The sequence below is a fragment of the Arvicola amphibius genome, chromosome 3, assembly GCF_903992535.2.
Source record: "Arvicola amphibius chromosome 3, mArvAmp1.2, whole genome shotgun sequence".
NCBI lineage: Eukaryota > Metazoa > Chordata > Mammalia > Rodentia > Cricetidae > Arvicola > Arvicola amphibius.
In genome coordinates this window covers 113071736-113085189 of record NC_052049.1, presented here as the reverse complement: position 1 = coordinate 113085189, position 13454 = coordinate 113071736, and the positions used below count along the sequence as shown (strand labels likewise).

At 44.1% G+C, this 13454-nt stretch overlaps 1 protein-coding gene across 1 annotated transcript; it reads right to left on the bottom strand.

Annotated features, from left to right (window-relative positions):
* Positions 1 to 219: 219 nt before the first annotated feature.
* Positions 220 to 12063, bottom strand: Mpzl2 (myelin protein zero like 2). The gene is made up of 6 exons (XM_038323804.1): positions 11767 to 12063; positions 10710 to 10876; positions 10012 to 10222; positions 7321 to 7468; positions 4407 to 4482; positions 220 to 2453 (listed from the first exon to the last, which is right to left on the bottom strand). The coding sequence occupies exons 1-5, from the start codon at positions 11822 to 11824 to the stop codon at positions 4416 to 4418; spliced, it is 651 nt and encodes a 216-aa protein (XP_038179732.1). The 5' UTR covers positions 11825 to 12063; the 3' UTR covers positions 220 to 2453; positions 4407 to 4415.
* Between the last annotated feature and the right edge of the window lie 1391 nt (positions 12064 to 13454).

The following is a 13454-nucleotide window of genomic DNA, read 5'->3' as shown; positions in this document are numbered from 1 at the left end:
CAAATATGTGGTATCATTTTGCCCATTTCCCAGCTCTACAAAGCAATGTGAGAAAACTAGAAAAAAAAACTAGAAAAAAAATTGAAATTAATTCCATCCATTACTGAGTCTACTGTCTCTAAGAAAACTGGAGCAAATATAAAATATATCCCCTTGTTTGCTATTAACTGCTATATGAATTTTGCAGATTTGTACATAAGCAAATAACAAAATCCATAATTCTTTATTACTAAGGGTTTATTTACACAATGCTTCAAGCATAATAAAAAATAAGTTACAGTACAAAAGTGCTCTTAGGAAGGAGACATTGAACAAGGCGGTGATGCCCCACGAGTATTTAGATAAGACACACATTGCAAGCTTGCTGGAGAAGTTTTTAACCACTTTGTTACATATATAAAACATACATGAGGCATCATTTAAAGAAATATCCAGTTGTTATAGTCACAATGGCGAATTATGAAGAGCAGGAGACAATACAGGTCTAACTTGTGGCTTCAGAAAGTTTTTAGGCCAGGATGGTAGCTCACACCTTAAACCCCAGCACTAGAGAGGCAGAGGCAGTGGGATCTCTATGAGTTCAAGGTCAGTTTGGTCTGCTGAGTCAGTTCCAGAAGAGCCAAGGTTACAAACAGAACAGATCCTGTCTTAATTAACAGAGAGAGAGAGAGAGAGAGAGAGAGAGAGAGAGAGAGAGAGAGAGAGAGAGAGAGAGAGAGAGAGAGAGAACAAAAACTTTTAAAGGCAATATAAAAAGCAGAATGAGAGAAATGGAATGAATTTCAAGGACCAAGATTCAAATGTAAATTGTGCCAATTTGCTTTAAAGACTAGGTAAAATGTCAAGGCCCTGTATCTAGGAATACAATCTATTGGAAATTCCAGTTTGTTAAAAGAAATAATCTGTGTGGCCCAGCCTAATGAGGACTAAAACATCACATTGTAAAGATTCACCCAGGCCTAAACTTTTAAATGTTCTGTGTTCTCCGAACAATGCTGTTGTGACTGTGTGCACACACCAAGTAACTAGATGCAGAGGAGAAATCCATCCCCCTTTTTCCCATAGCCCATTTAAAAAGTTTGCTTTATACTAAAATAAGGGGGAAAATTAAATTGGTTCATTACATTTAAGTAGTTTTGGTATTTCTTTGGTCCCTGCCAAATTCTCTTTAAAATAAGGTGAATTAAAACCAAAAGAACTTTAAATAATCTCGTCCAGTTCTCACACTTGTGTTAGACTACAGAATGGTCATTTGCTTTGGGTTGGCCTTCTTCACAAGTCTAATTTTTTTTAAGTTATAATACAATGATATCACAAAGTCTTCTAATTAACTGCTTAGGACTCCAGTCTGCAAAGAGCATGGGAGCATGGGTTCCGCTGAGAGAGGCAGACACAGGAAGTAAGTGGAGCTGTCTGTTCCCAGTACAAACCTGCTGTGCGGCTGGATATGGAGATCCATCTTCAATCCCAGCTCTTGAAAGCTGAGGGAGGGCTCTCTGACTCTAAGACCAGCTCTACATAACTAGTTCTAGACCAACCAGTGACACATAGTAAGAACTTGCCTAAAAACAGATAAATATAAAAATGATGATGAGTGATTCTTCCTGGTAACATTTGCTGGTTTACTGGTGTCCTCATGACCTTTTGTAGTTACTGTGCTTAGACTTACACTGTCACCTATAAACCTGGGATTAATTGTTCAATAAACCTAGCATACTGAAAAAATTCAGTTAAACAAGATGTGTCTATTACTTAAGGACAGCCATGAAAAACAGACATCCAGTGTGAGTTTGGGTTTTGCTGTTAATCAAAAATGGCTGGGAGGTTTAGCTCATCATTTTATGATTTTATTTATTTTTATTTTACGTATGGGGTTTTTGCCTGCATGTATGTACATGTGCCATGAGCATGAAGTACCTGTAGACACTAGAAGAGAGTGTCACACCCCCTAGAACTGGAATTACTGGTGGTTGTGAGCCACCATGTGAATGCTAAGAACAGAACTGGAGTCCCCTGTAAGAGCCACAAGTGCTCCTAAAGGTTCAGCCATCTCACTAGACCCCTTAGCATACCTCTGTATTGTTCTAAAGAAACTAAAATGTGAGAAGAAATATCCTGGAAGGCAGGCCAGCTGATTTTTCTGTCCTTTGATGCCCATACACATAGGAGTTCAGGAGTCATACCCCATAAGGCATGTGGAAAGACAAAAATGTAGCTTCCAGTTCACAGAAGCGGATACACATTTGCACTCTGGAATTAGGTAAGACCCTAGTAATGAAGGTACACATGAGTCTAGTGGCGTTTGCTCAGGATGAATCCTAAATTGCTCGGCAGGAGCGTTGCTCAACTAGGCAGGTTTGTGCTGCAGAGCTTGTAGGGTGACAGGTCATCACTGGCGAAGTTTCCATTGACTTCAAGGGGTACTAATGTTGTCCTTGAAAATCCTCAGCCTCCTGGAATACAGAAGTTTAAAAGGATAAGGTCCTTGAGAAGAGTATAAGAGGAATACCCGGCAGTGTCCGTCACATACCCATGACATCCATAATCCACTCCTAATGGAAATACTCTTAAGCTTACTCTCCCACTATAATTTCAATGGGCTTTACTTCCTTCTCTTTATTACAAGGTTTTCAGATCCAATGTCTTTTTTTGTGCGCTGTGCTTTTTCTTGAGATAGGACCTTACTGTGCAGCTCTGGCTAGCCTGGCACTCATGGGTGTAGCCAGGATTAGCCTAGAACTCACAACATTCCTCCTGCCTCAGCCTCCCAAGTGCTAGGATTGTAGGCATGTACCACCACGCTGGCAGTGTCTTTTCTAAGAGCCTCACATGGACACGGGTGATTGATAGATCACTCACATGTTTACGTCCCAAGCCCCTTCCCCATCACATAAATCAACATAAAGGAAAGCAGAGAAGTCAGTAGAATTCATGGATTGCCGACTTTGAAAGCGTTTCCTTTCTTTTTGACATTATTTGTTACTTTGTTTTATGATGGAACTTTTTAAATTATCTGTACATATTATAACATCCATTTTTAAAAACCTGTTTTCTTTTGTAACCATAATGCCATTACACACCTAATAAAACCTAATAACTCCCTAATTTCCACACTCATGTTCATATTCGAAATCTTAATTACAACCTCCATTTTTAGTTTTTTCAGACACGGTCTATGTAGCCCTGGCTGTCCTGGAACTCACTCTGTAGACCAGACTGGCCTTGAACTCACAAATATCCTCCCGCCTCTTGCTCTTGAGTGCTGTAATTAAATTGAGTACTACCTCCTAGTTTTTTGTAATTTGTTTAAAGATTTATCTTCTGAGACCGCAGGCTATACTTGATGACATTAGTTTGTTAAATTTTCTTTACTCTTTATTCAAATTAATTTATTTTATTCTGTGAACATTTTGCCTGCATACTTATATGTGCACCACATGTGTGCTGTGTTCAAAGAGCCCAGAAGAGGGTGTTGGATCCCTTGGAACCTATTGTAGATGGTTGTGGGCACCATGTGGGTGCTAAGAATTGAACTCAGGACCTCTGCAAGAGAAGGAAGCATTCTTAACCACTGAGCCATCTCTCTGATCCTTAGGTCACTTACCATCTTGCCATAAATGTTTTATAATAAAACAAAATCATTAGATATTAATCTTTTCATTAAAAATGATTTATTGGGCTGGAGAGAGAACTCAGTTGATAAAACGCTTGCCGTACAGGAATAAACACTTGAGTTCAATCGCCAGAACCCATGTAAATGGCTGGGCCTGATAGCGCATCCTCAGAAGCCAAGCACTGGTGAGACAGAGAGAAGCTTTGGTGCCACACAGCCTAGCTCACACAGCAAGTCCCAGGCCAGTGAGAGACTGCCACAAACACAGCCTAGCTCACACAGCAAGTCCCAGACCAGTGAGAGACTGCCACAAACACAGCCTAGCTCACACAGCAAGTCCCAGACCAGTGAGAGACTGCCACAAACACAGCCTAGCTCACACAGCAAGTCCCAGGCCAGTGAGAGACTGCCACAAAACAAAATAAGACAAAACAAAACACAAGGTAGATGGCACCTTGTTGTCATCTGGTCTCCACATGCATGCACACCCACAAGCACACATGCACACACACACACACACACACACACACACACACACACACGAATGATTTATTCACATGATGGAAGTTCTTTACTGGTGGTGGTTAATATAACCCCCAAACCTCAAAAAGTAGGATTCTCTCAGCTTTAAAGGAAGTGGTCTGGTTTCTTAATCATATGCACAAGTCTCTATGAAGTCATCTACGAAGCTAATAGGAAACTAATCTGCCTGGCCTCTGCTTCTGAACAGGAATGTCATTGCGCTAAACAGCCAGACAAGCTGAAGACAGAAATCACACACACGGGACCTCACCTCACAGTGTTAGTCTGTATCTTCCAAATAAATGGAGACCTTGTGAGTCTCTTCTTTGAGTTTTTCCTCTTCTTTTCTGTAACAAAGGAACAGAAGCCAAATGTCAGATGAGCAAGGCAAGAAGCAAAGGCGGCAGGTTCCCAGAGTGGCATCAGGTAAGGTACCCAGCCCTGACCCCCATGCTTTCGGAAAAAGTACGTACACCTTGAAGTCCATTCTAGCTAGAGAGCTAACTGCCAGTGCCATGTGAGTGATTATATGTACACCCCATGTGACCTACGAGTCCGAACTCAGACACTTCAGAATCCGAGAGAATTCCTCTAGGATCTAATGCAGTATGACAGAAGTTTAAGTGCACACCTCTACTTCACCATGTCATCTTACTTTTAAGGCCTACACTCCCCTTTTTATGGTTGGCCTAGAAATCCTCTTTATTGATTATATTCTCTTCAAACAAGAAGGCCATCGGTGGGTTCCTAAGGGGCTTCATGGTCAATTACACAAATTTCAGTAAATATTTACTAATTAAAAATAAACATGATTCTGAGGTACTTATAAATCCATGTGCAAAAAAAAATTGAGATTCTCAATTATATACAAAACTTTACTCAACATACACCAAATATATAAATGTAAGGATGTAACTGAGGGGAGCTGGCGAGATGGCTCAGCGATTAATAGTGCTGCCTGCTCTTCCAAAGGTCCTGTGTTCAATTCCCAGCAGCCACATGGTGGCACACAACCGTCTGCAGTGAGATCTGGTGCTCACTTCTGACCTGTAGGCATGCATGCAGGCAGAACATTGTATGTATAATAAATAAATAAATCTTTTTTTAAAAAAAAAAAGAATGTAACTGAGAATATGTTCTTAGAAGAAATGAACTTTATCCAAACTGAAAACTTTTGTGTCTTAATTGCAGGTAATGTAACTGAAAGGGGTCAGGCGTCCTTACAGCTTAACGATATGAAGACATCCATCTCTATTTGAGGGTGGGCAGACTATCTGAACAGATACATTTCCAGAAATGCTCTATAAAAGGCCCCTAAACACGTGGGAGGAGGATGAGGATCTTTCCGTACTAAGATGCCAATCAAAATTTCACTGCGACAACACCCCATGTCCACTAGAGGGCAGTAATTAAGAGTGAATGCTGGAGAGAATGTGGAGAAATTCTAATGACCTTATATTGCTGATAGGAATGTATTGACTGCTACGGGAAAACAGTTTGTCAATTCCTCCAAAAATTCAATTGTTACCAACCACTTGGCAATGTCTCTTTATTATTGAGAGAATTGAAAGTGTACACAAAAATTTGTGTAGAGTTTGTTCATAGTGATTGATATTAGTTATGATAGCCAAAAAAGGAGAAAAAAATTAACAACTGTATGTCCATCAGCTGAACTGACAAACAATATGTGGTATGTCCATTATGGTGGAATATCATACCGCTGTTAAAAAGAATGGAGTGGGATAGGGAGCCAGATGACTGGGGTAACTGGTTGCTGCGCAGGGGTCTAAGTTCCGATCTCCCAGTGCCCTGTAAAAGCCTCAGGTGTGGTGGTGAACCCTTAGCCTTAGGTGGAGACAGAGGATCCCAGAGGGTTTCTAGTCAGCCAGTCTAGCCAATCAGCGAGCACCAAGCTCAATGAGAGACCAGGTCTCAAAGATCACAGACAGCAACAGAGGAAGGACCCCCCACCCCAGTGTGTATGTACCTCTACCTCCAAATGGGCACCCACATGCACACAGCACACACAAAGAAAGTATGAAGTAGTAAATATTTCACACCATTGGCAGCTTTTGAAAGCATACTGCATGAAAGAGCCTAGATACAAAAGGTCCGGTATTTTATGGCTCCACTTATATTACACGCTCAAGACCGACACAGACAGAAAGCAGGTGAGTAGCTGTTGCGCTGCTGGGAGGAAAGGATGGCCAGAAGATAGGGGGTTCCTTCCGGACAAATGCTTAAAAGGTTCTAGAACTGGTGATTATTGCACAATTATGTGTATATTTAAACGGGTGCACTTTCTTTCAAAGGTTTGTTTATTTTTATTTTATTTGAATTTTTGTCTGTGAATATGTAAGTGCAGAGCTCACAAAAGCCAAAAGAGAGTATCAGATCTCCTGGATCTGGTGTACAGGCAGCTGTGAGTTATTGTATGGATGCTGGGAACGAAACCCAGGTCCTCTGCGAGAGCAGGCAGCATTCTTAACTGCTGAGCCAGCTCACTATCCCAAGGGTGAATTTTATAGCTTATAAATTTTATCTCAATTTCCAAATGTTTGCTGAGCACTTACTGTCACACTGAGCAGAGCAAACACGCAGCACTGATTGGTTCAGTGACTGCTGAGGGCCTCGCCCTGCAACGCTTACAACTGTGCCTCCCTCCACAGAGGACTTCCTTAAGGCCTCGCCTGTGCACTTCTCATGCCTCCAAAATCCCACACAAGAGCAAAATGCTTTGGTGAGATCTCTTGTAAAATTAAGAAACCCTTTGGATTTTGCTATTGTTACTGTTTAAAGATTCATTTTGTTTTTACGTATGCATACGTGTCTATCTGGATGCAGGTTTGTGCACATAAGTGCAGGTGGTCACAGAGGTCAGAGGCATTGCATCCCCCTGGAGCCGGGGTCCCAAGCTGCTGCGAGCCACCAGACATGGGTGCTGGGAACCGAACTCAGGCCCTCTGCAAGAGCATCTAAGCTCTGAGCCACGTCTTAAGTCCCATTAAGAAGTCTTTTGTAAAGTTACTACCCATGTCCTAATTTATCGGTCCGGTGAAATGGAACCTCCCACACAGCTGGTCAGAAATAAAAACAACTGTTCAACAGCTATCTGGCCCCACTGAAAAAGCCCAAGAGCCCAAGAGGATGAGCAGACATTCCCGCCAGTGCTCACTCAGCCTTACGATTTTATCCCCTCATCTTTATCAGCCCTTTTCGCCCATCGCTTTTTCCGGAAGTGCTGGAAGAGGACCACCACGATTACTATTATGATCATCACGGCACAGGCAGAACCAATGGCCACAGCCAGGAAGAAGATCTCAGAGAAGGGCACTGTGAGGAAAAAAGACAAGGCAGGGCTGTTAGGTAAGTGTAAACTAAAGGCAACTTAAATGCATCTCATCATTAACCAGACTCTTCCTTCCTCCTCCTTTTAGAAATAAAACAGCACATCACGTTGTAGCCTTTGGCAGCAGTGGGAAACCTACTCAGACTATATCAGAGCTTCTCCAGTGTGACTCTTAGAAGCGGTGACATCACCGCTGGAGAGCTTTGAAGTGAAATTCTCAGGCCCCACCCCAAACATGCTGGACTAGAAGCACTAGGGGCTAAATCCAGCCATCTGCGTTTGGACATGTCTTCCAGGCGATGGTGATGACACCCAAATGCTGAGAACCACTGAGTCAGTTAAACTGCCCAACAATTCCAAGTTACTGCTAACCTAGGTAGAACGATGTCCAACTCAGTCCTGCATAGCCTAATCCCCACTTTGTCTAGTCAGGCTTCAAAGCGCCTACTGTGTTCCTGTCATTATGATGGAAAAGAAAGTTTACAAGCATTATTCCTGGCGCTGTACCGTGTGTGTGTGTGTGTGTGTGTGTGTGTGTGTGTGTGTCCAGGAAGACAGGCAAGTAAAGCAATAAGCCCTAAGAGCCAGGAGAGAATGTCTATGCCAGGAACTCCCAACCTAGAATCCATCAGGAAAGATAAAGAAGTCCCAGGGGATCCAGTGCCTTCTTCTGGCCTCTGCAAGCACCAAGCACACAAGTGGTGCACAGATAAACGTGAAAAAAACCACCAATACACTTAGAGAATGGGAAGTCTCTTTAAGTGTTCCTCCATTTCTTAAAATAGGGGAACAGAGCCACAACTTTCTGTAGGCTCTCAATAAAACAGTGATCCTGCTATGTTAAACCACTGCTGGCTTTTGTGTTGTTTTCGTTGTTAGTTTCTGCTGGCTTTGTTTGTTTGGTTGTTGGTTTTTGTGGTTGTGGGTTTTTTGCTTCACCTATCAGAAAAGAAAAAACACAAACAACTGAGGTCTGAATATATCACATGACTATAGTACTCGGATGATGAGCGTAGACCATGCAGCTGTCTCTTGGTAGAGCCTAGAAAGCTGGCTTTAAACTGTCAAGGTAATAGTGATGGGAGATAGTCACACCACCTGACACACAAAGATGTTTTAAACAATGCTGTGTGTTAGTTAAGAGCACACACTATCTTAACTCTTAAGAAGCTAAGGCAGGGGGATCTCAAGTTTGAGGCCAGCCTGGACTACATAGAGAAATCTTTTACCAAATAGCAAAACTTCATCTCAAACATACACACACACACACACACACACACACACACACACACACACACGAGAGCTAGCTCTATCTTATTAACTCTGTGACCTGGGTTATTTATTTTTATCGAATCTCAGTTTCCTCTTATGTTAAGACATAACAATATCTATTTCTTGAGTGCTTATAGAAAATGAAACAATTCCTATAAATTGTGTCTGCCCACAATAAGTGCTGGGTACATGTGGCTATTAAAATTTTCAGGACAGTTGAGAGTTTGGAAGACTCTCACCAATTTACTGCACCATTTTGTCCTCACCAAAATCTCTTCTTATTCTCACTGTACATACAACAAAAGTAAAATGTGTGTATAACTCAAACACAAGTAGCCAGGGCTCCACCCCAGTTCTTCAGCTCAGGAGTACTGTGGTCTTTGTCACCTGGCATCATCTTCCAGGTTGTCCCTGTGGTGCAGGTAACCCAATCTGCTAGTTAGAGAGCAGTTCAAGAGTCTGAGATGGCTGGGCTTGAGTCTCAAGTGACTGCATTTACTAACTATATGCATTTGGGGAAGTGACTTACACTTGGTGAACCCCAGTTTCCTCGTTAGTAAAATGGGAGACACTAAATATACAACAGACTCATGAGATGTGTAAAGAACAAATAAGGTAAATCTGGAGAGAGGGCTCAGCGGTTAAGAGCACTGGCTTCTTTTTCAAAGGACCTGGGTCAGATTCCCAGCACTCAACAACTCTCTGTAACTCCAGTTCCGGGGAGCCTGACACCCTCTTCTGGCCTCCATGAGCAGCAGGCACTGAAGCAGTGCACAGACATATATGCAAGCAAACAACCCACGCACATAAAATAATAATTTAAAAAAGATAAATAAAATGTATCGTGTAAACTCCTGACAGCCGGGGCACTGAGTAAACACTGGCGACCCTGATTGATAGTGTGCCCGGATTAAATGAGATAGTGTGTGCCAAACACTTTAGATTGTGCCTGGCACACCAGGTACTCAGTACGCATCTGGAAGAAACGGGAGAATGAACTGACCTATTGTGAGTCTTTTTATCAGAGTGGCTTCCTGTCCCTTTCAGGAACTCAAGGCCATTCTTGTCACAGATTCCTCAGATCTCTTTGTCTTACTTTGTTTCTTTCCCCCAGCAAACAAAGCCTTTGTTTTTTTCACCCAGGACTCCTCAGTCTCTGAAGTTCCCAACCCTGAAGCCGTAGGCCCTCCCTCCCTTCCAACAACATCACAAAAGATGGCCCCTTTTTTGTCAGCTCTCACTTCCCAAAACCTACCAGTATGCACCACGCTGAGCCGGATGGACCCCACCAGACCGTCAACGTCAGGTGGGTTCTTCACCTGGCAGGTATATGTCCCATTGTCGTCGAACTGCAGCTTCCAGAGGATGATGGAGACGTCGTACCGCTCAGGGTTGCCATCCCAGACCACCCGGTCCTTGAACCGTCCACTCATGGGTCTGAAGGGATCCACGTGGTAGTAGAATACCTATAGAGGAGAAAGGATGATCTCTCCCACTCTGTATGGGGCAGGAGGCTGAGACGGTGGGGGTGGAAGAGAAGCCTCAGCAAATCTGACTAATGGTCCAGCTAGCTCCTCAGAACACTCTCTTAACTTCCCTTTTCTCAGATCTAGTACTCTCTATCCCAAGAACTGGTTCCCAACTTAACCCTAGGCATCTGATCAACACAAAAAAAGCAAGAAAAAAGCCCTTAATACAGTGGTTCTCAACCTTCCTAATGCTGTGACCCTTTAATACAGTTTCTCATATTGTGATGACCCCCAACTATAAAATTATTTCATTGCTACTTTGTAACTATTATTTTGGTACTGTTACGAATCATAATGTAAATATCTGTTTTCTGATGGTCTTAGACAATCCCTGTGAAAGGGTCCTTTGGCCCCGAAGTTAAGAATTACTGCCTGAATGCATCCTAGTCAAAGGTCTGCTGGAAGGTGACAAGAATCCACTTACAAACTGCTCACGCCCCCCATCTCGAGGCCGGAAGTTCCACGTCACTGTCAGGGCATCACCCACAGGGGCAAAGCTGGAGAAAGTGCATTTTAACCGAACGTCTGTTCCATTGACTGCCTCCAGGGCCCCGGAGGTGTAAATTTCCACCGCTTTTGTAGGACAAAGGGCTGCAAGGAAGGGAAGGAAAGGGGTTAACAGCGAGCGGAGCGCGCATACTCGGTGAGCACTGACACTTTCCAAATAAGCCAGCCTCCAAATTCACTTCGCCTGAAGTCTGCAACACTCCTACCTACACACCACCTTGACCCTCCCATCCCGAGGGCCAATTAAAAGTTCTGCCCAACAAACTACCTGGTGTTCTCACTTCTTCAGTCACAGTACCAACTTCGGAACTATAGCCAGATACTACAAACTTCAGCCAATAAGATGGAAGTCAGAAACAAAATTCCAAACGTTGGTCAGACATGGAGTACTAAGATCAAGCAATAAAATATATGTAAAAATAAAAAAAGTCTCTAAGCAGGTACGTTTTCCAGCATGTAGACTTGGGATTGCTACTAGCCTGCAGGTTAATCCACCCCAGCAGCTGCGCTGGCCTGCACCCCTGGAACCTTACACCACGTGGCGTATTTACAAGTTCAGTGTGTGCATTGGGGCAGCTTCAAAACCACAGCGGGGTTCTTGCTTCCTAGGTTTGCTCCACGGTGCTGCAGGGAGTCAGCAGACAAAATCCTCCCACAGAAATCCAAAGCCAAATTGAGGCAGCAGCCAGAGGCTGAGAGCAGCCACACAAAGATGGTGTGTAACCTGAGATCAGAAAGCCCTGTCTGTGCCTGAATCACGAGCGACCAAACACACCTAAACCTGTTTGCCCAAAGTACTGCCCCAAAGCAACCCACCGAACTGAAGTTTCCGTGAAGTCTGGACTAGAACGAAATTCAGCCGGGTCTCGAGGTCCCAACAGAGCCCTTAAGACTTCTTCGAGCCACGAATTCTGTCTTTACATAGAGTGAGCGGTGAAGGTAAAAAAAACTTTTAGAAGCCTGCCAGTTCTTACCTGTGAGCTGTAAGCCCAGGAGAAGTGGAAGCACACGCACAGGGCTCTTACCATACATCAGGGAAAGCCAGTCGTGGCCCCAGAGGCCAGACCCGGCAGACCCAGGACTCCAACACCCTGCCAAGGACAGAACGAGCAGGCACCTCAGTTTTTCCCCAGAGAGGTCCGAATCCCTCACTATGGGAGGGGGAACAGCAGAGCCAGCCAGTGACTCACCCCGCCCCAGCCGGTGCAGCAGCGCAGGAATGAAAGGTGGGGCCTCCGCACCCAGCTCCCTCCTCCCGTTCTCTCTTCCCGCCCTCAACACTCTAGCCCTCTGCGCAAAGGTCTCAGACTCTGAGGTCCTCTCTTACTTTTCCGGCCTGGCCTCCGGATGGCCTCCGAAGCAGCCAGAAGAGGTGGTGCCAGTTTGAAATGTCCCTGGCTACTCTGGGTTTAGCCACACACGCCCTTTTAAAATAGGTTATATAGTCTTGCCTTGGAAGTGAACGCTGAAAGTAGCTTGTTGTGATTCCAGTCCTTGGGGCCCTATAACCCCCAGAAAGAATGGGAGTTCCTTAGGCCCCTCTGGGAACCCAGTCCCACCTCTGATGCAGGCAGTTCATCTTGAGACTCAGCAGAGAGAAACCAAACCAATCTCCGGGCCAGATCCTTTCCCAGGTAGAAACAGCTTCCGGCTCTTTTCCCCACCTCAGCACAGTTGGCAAAGTACTTTCCTGGCTATCCTTCCATCTCTACAACCCTCCAGGAAGGGCTACTGCTTTAAAAGTGAAGGGAGTAACAGCCCGGAGGTAAGCAATTGCCCGGAATCTTTTTGAGTTTTATTTTACGGTTTGAGGCAGTCTCATGTTGTAGCCCAGGCTGGGCCTTGAACTTGTGATACCATCACCCAGCTTTGGCAAGACTTGGGATTAAGCCCATGACCTTGAGTTTACTAGGTAAGTGCTCTGGCATTGAGCTACACCCACAGCCTATGGGAATCTTTCTGACTTGTATGTGTTCTCTGTCCACAAAACAAAGGCTGACATGGGTAATTTAGTCAGTGAACTCTCAAAGAATTAGTCATTCGGAAGGAGAACTTTCCCTGTGCCCTGGGTTTTGATTGCCATTTTTAGGACAGCCACCTATGTTAGAAGTCTCAAATGTTGAGATAAAGGCAAGAGTTACAGATTAACAACACAGTAGCAAGCAGACAAAACAGGAGACTAAAGATACTGCTACAAAGTGGGCGGAGACCACTCCCTAAGTCTTGGTGCCACCAAGCCAACAAGCCTGGCCACCTGAGTCCTGTCTCTGGAACCCATGTGGTGGAAGGAGAAAATCAATACCTGAAAGCTGTCCTCCGACCTCCTCCACATGTATGCTGTGGTACACATGTGCACATGCACACACACACACACACACACACACAGACTAGTTAAAATGTAATTAATTTTTTTAAAGTAAGCCAGATGGGGCGTAGTACCCTGAACACACTCAAGTTGCCCTTATCCTTGGATTAGCTATCTAGAAACTTTTTAGTGACTCACGGTCTTCTGGCTGAGCCCTGGAACAAAGGGTGTTAGGAAAGGAAGCAAGGGCCAGGTTGGGTAGAAAAATAAAGAAACATCGGGCTAGGGACAAAGTTCATGCACAAGACCTATCGAGTGGGTGATGAAACAAAAGAGACAAAACTCCACCTGAAGAGA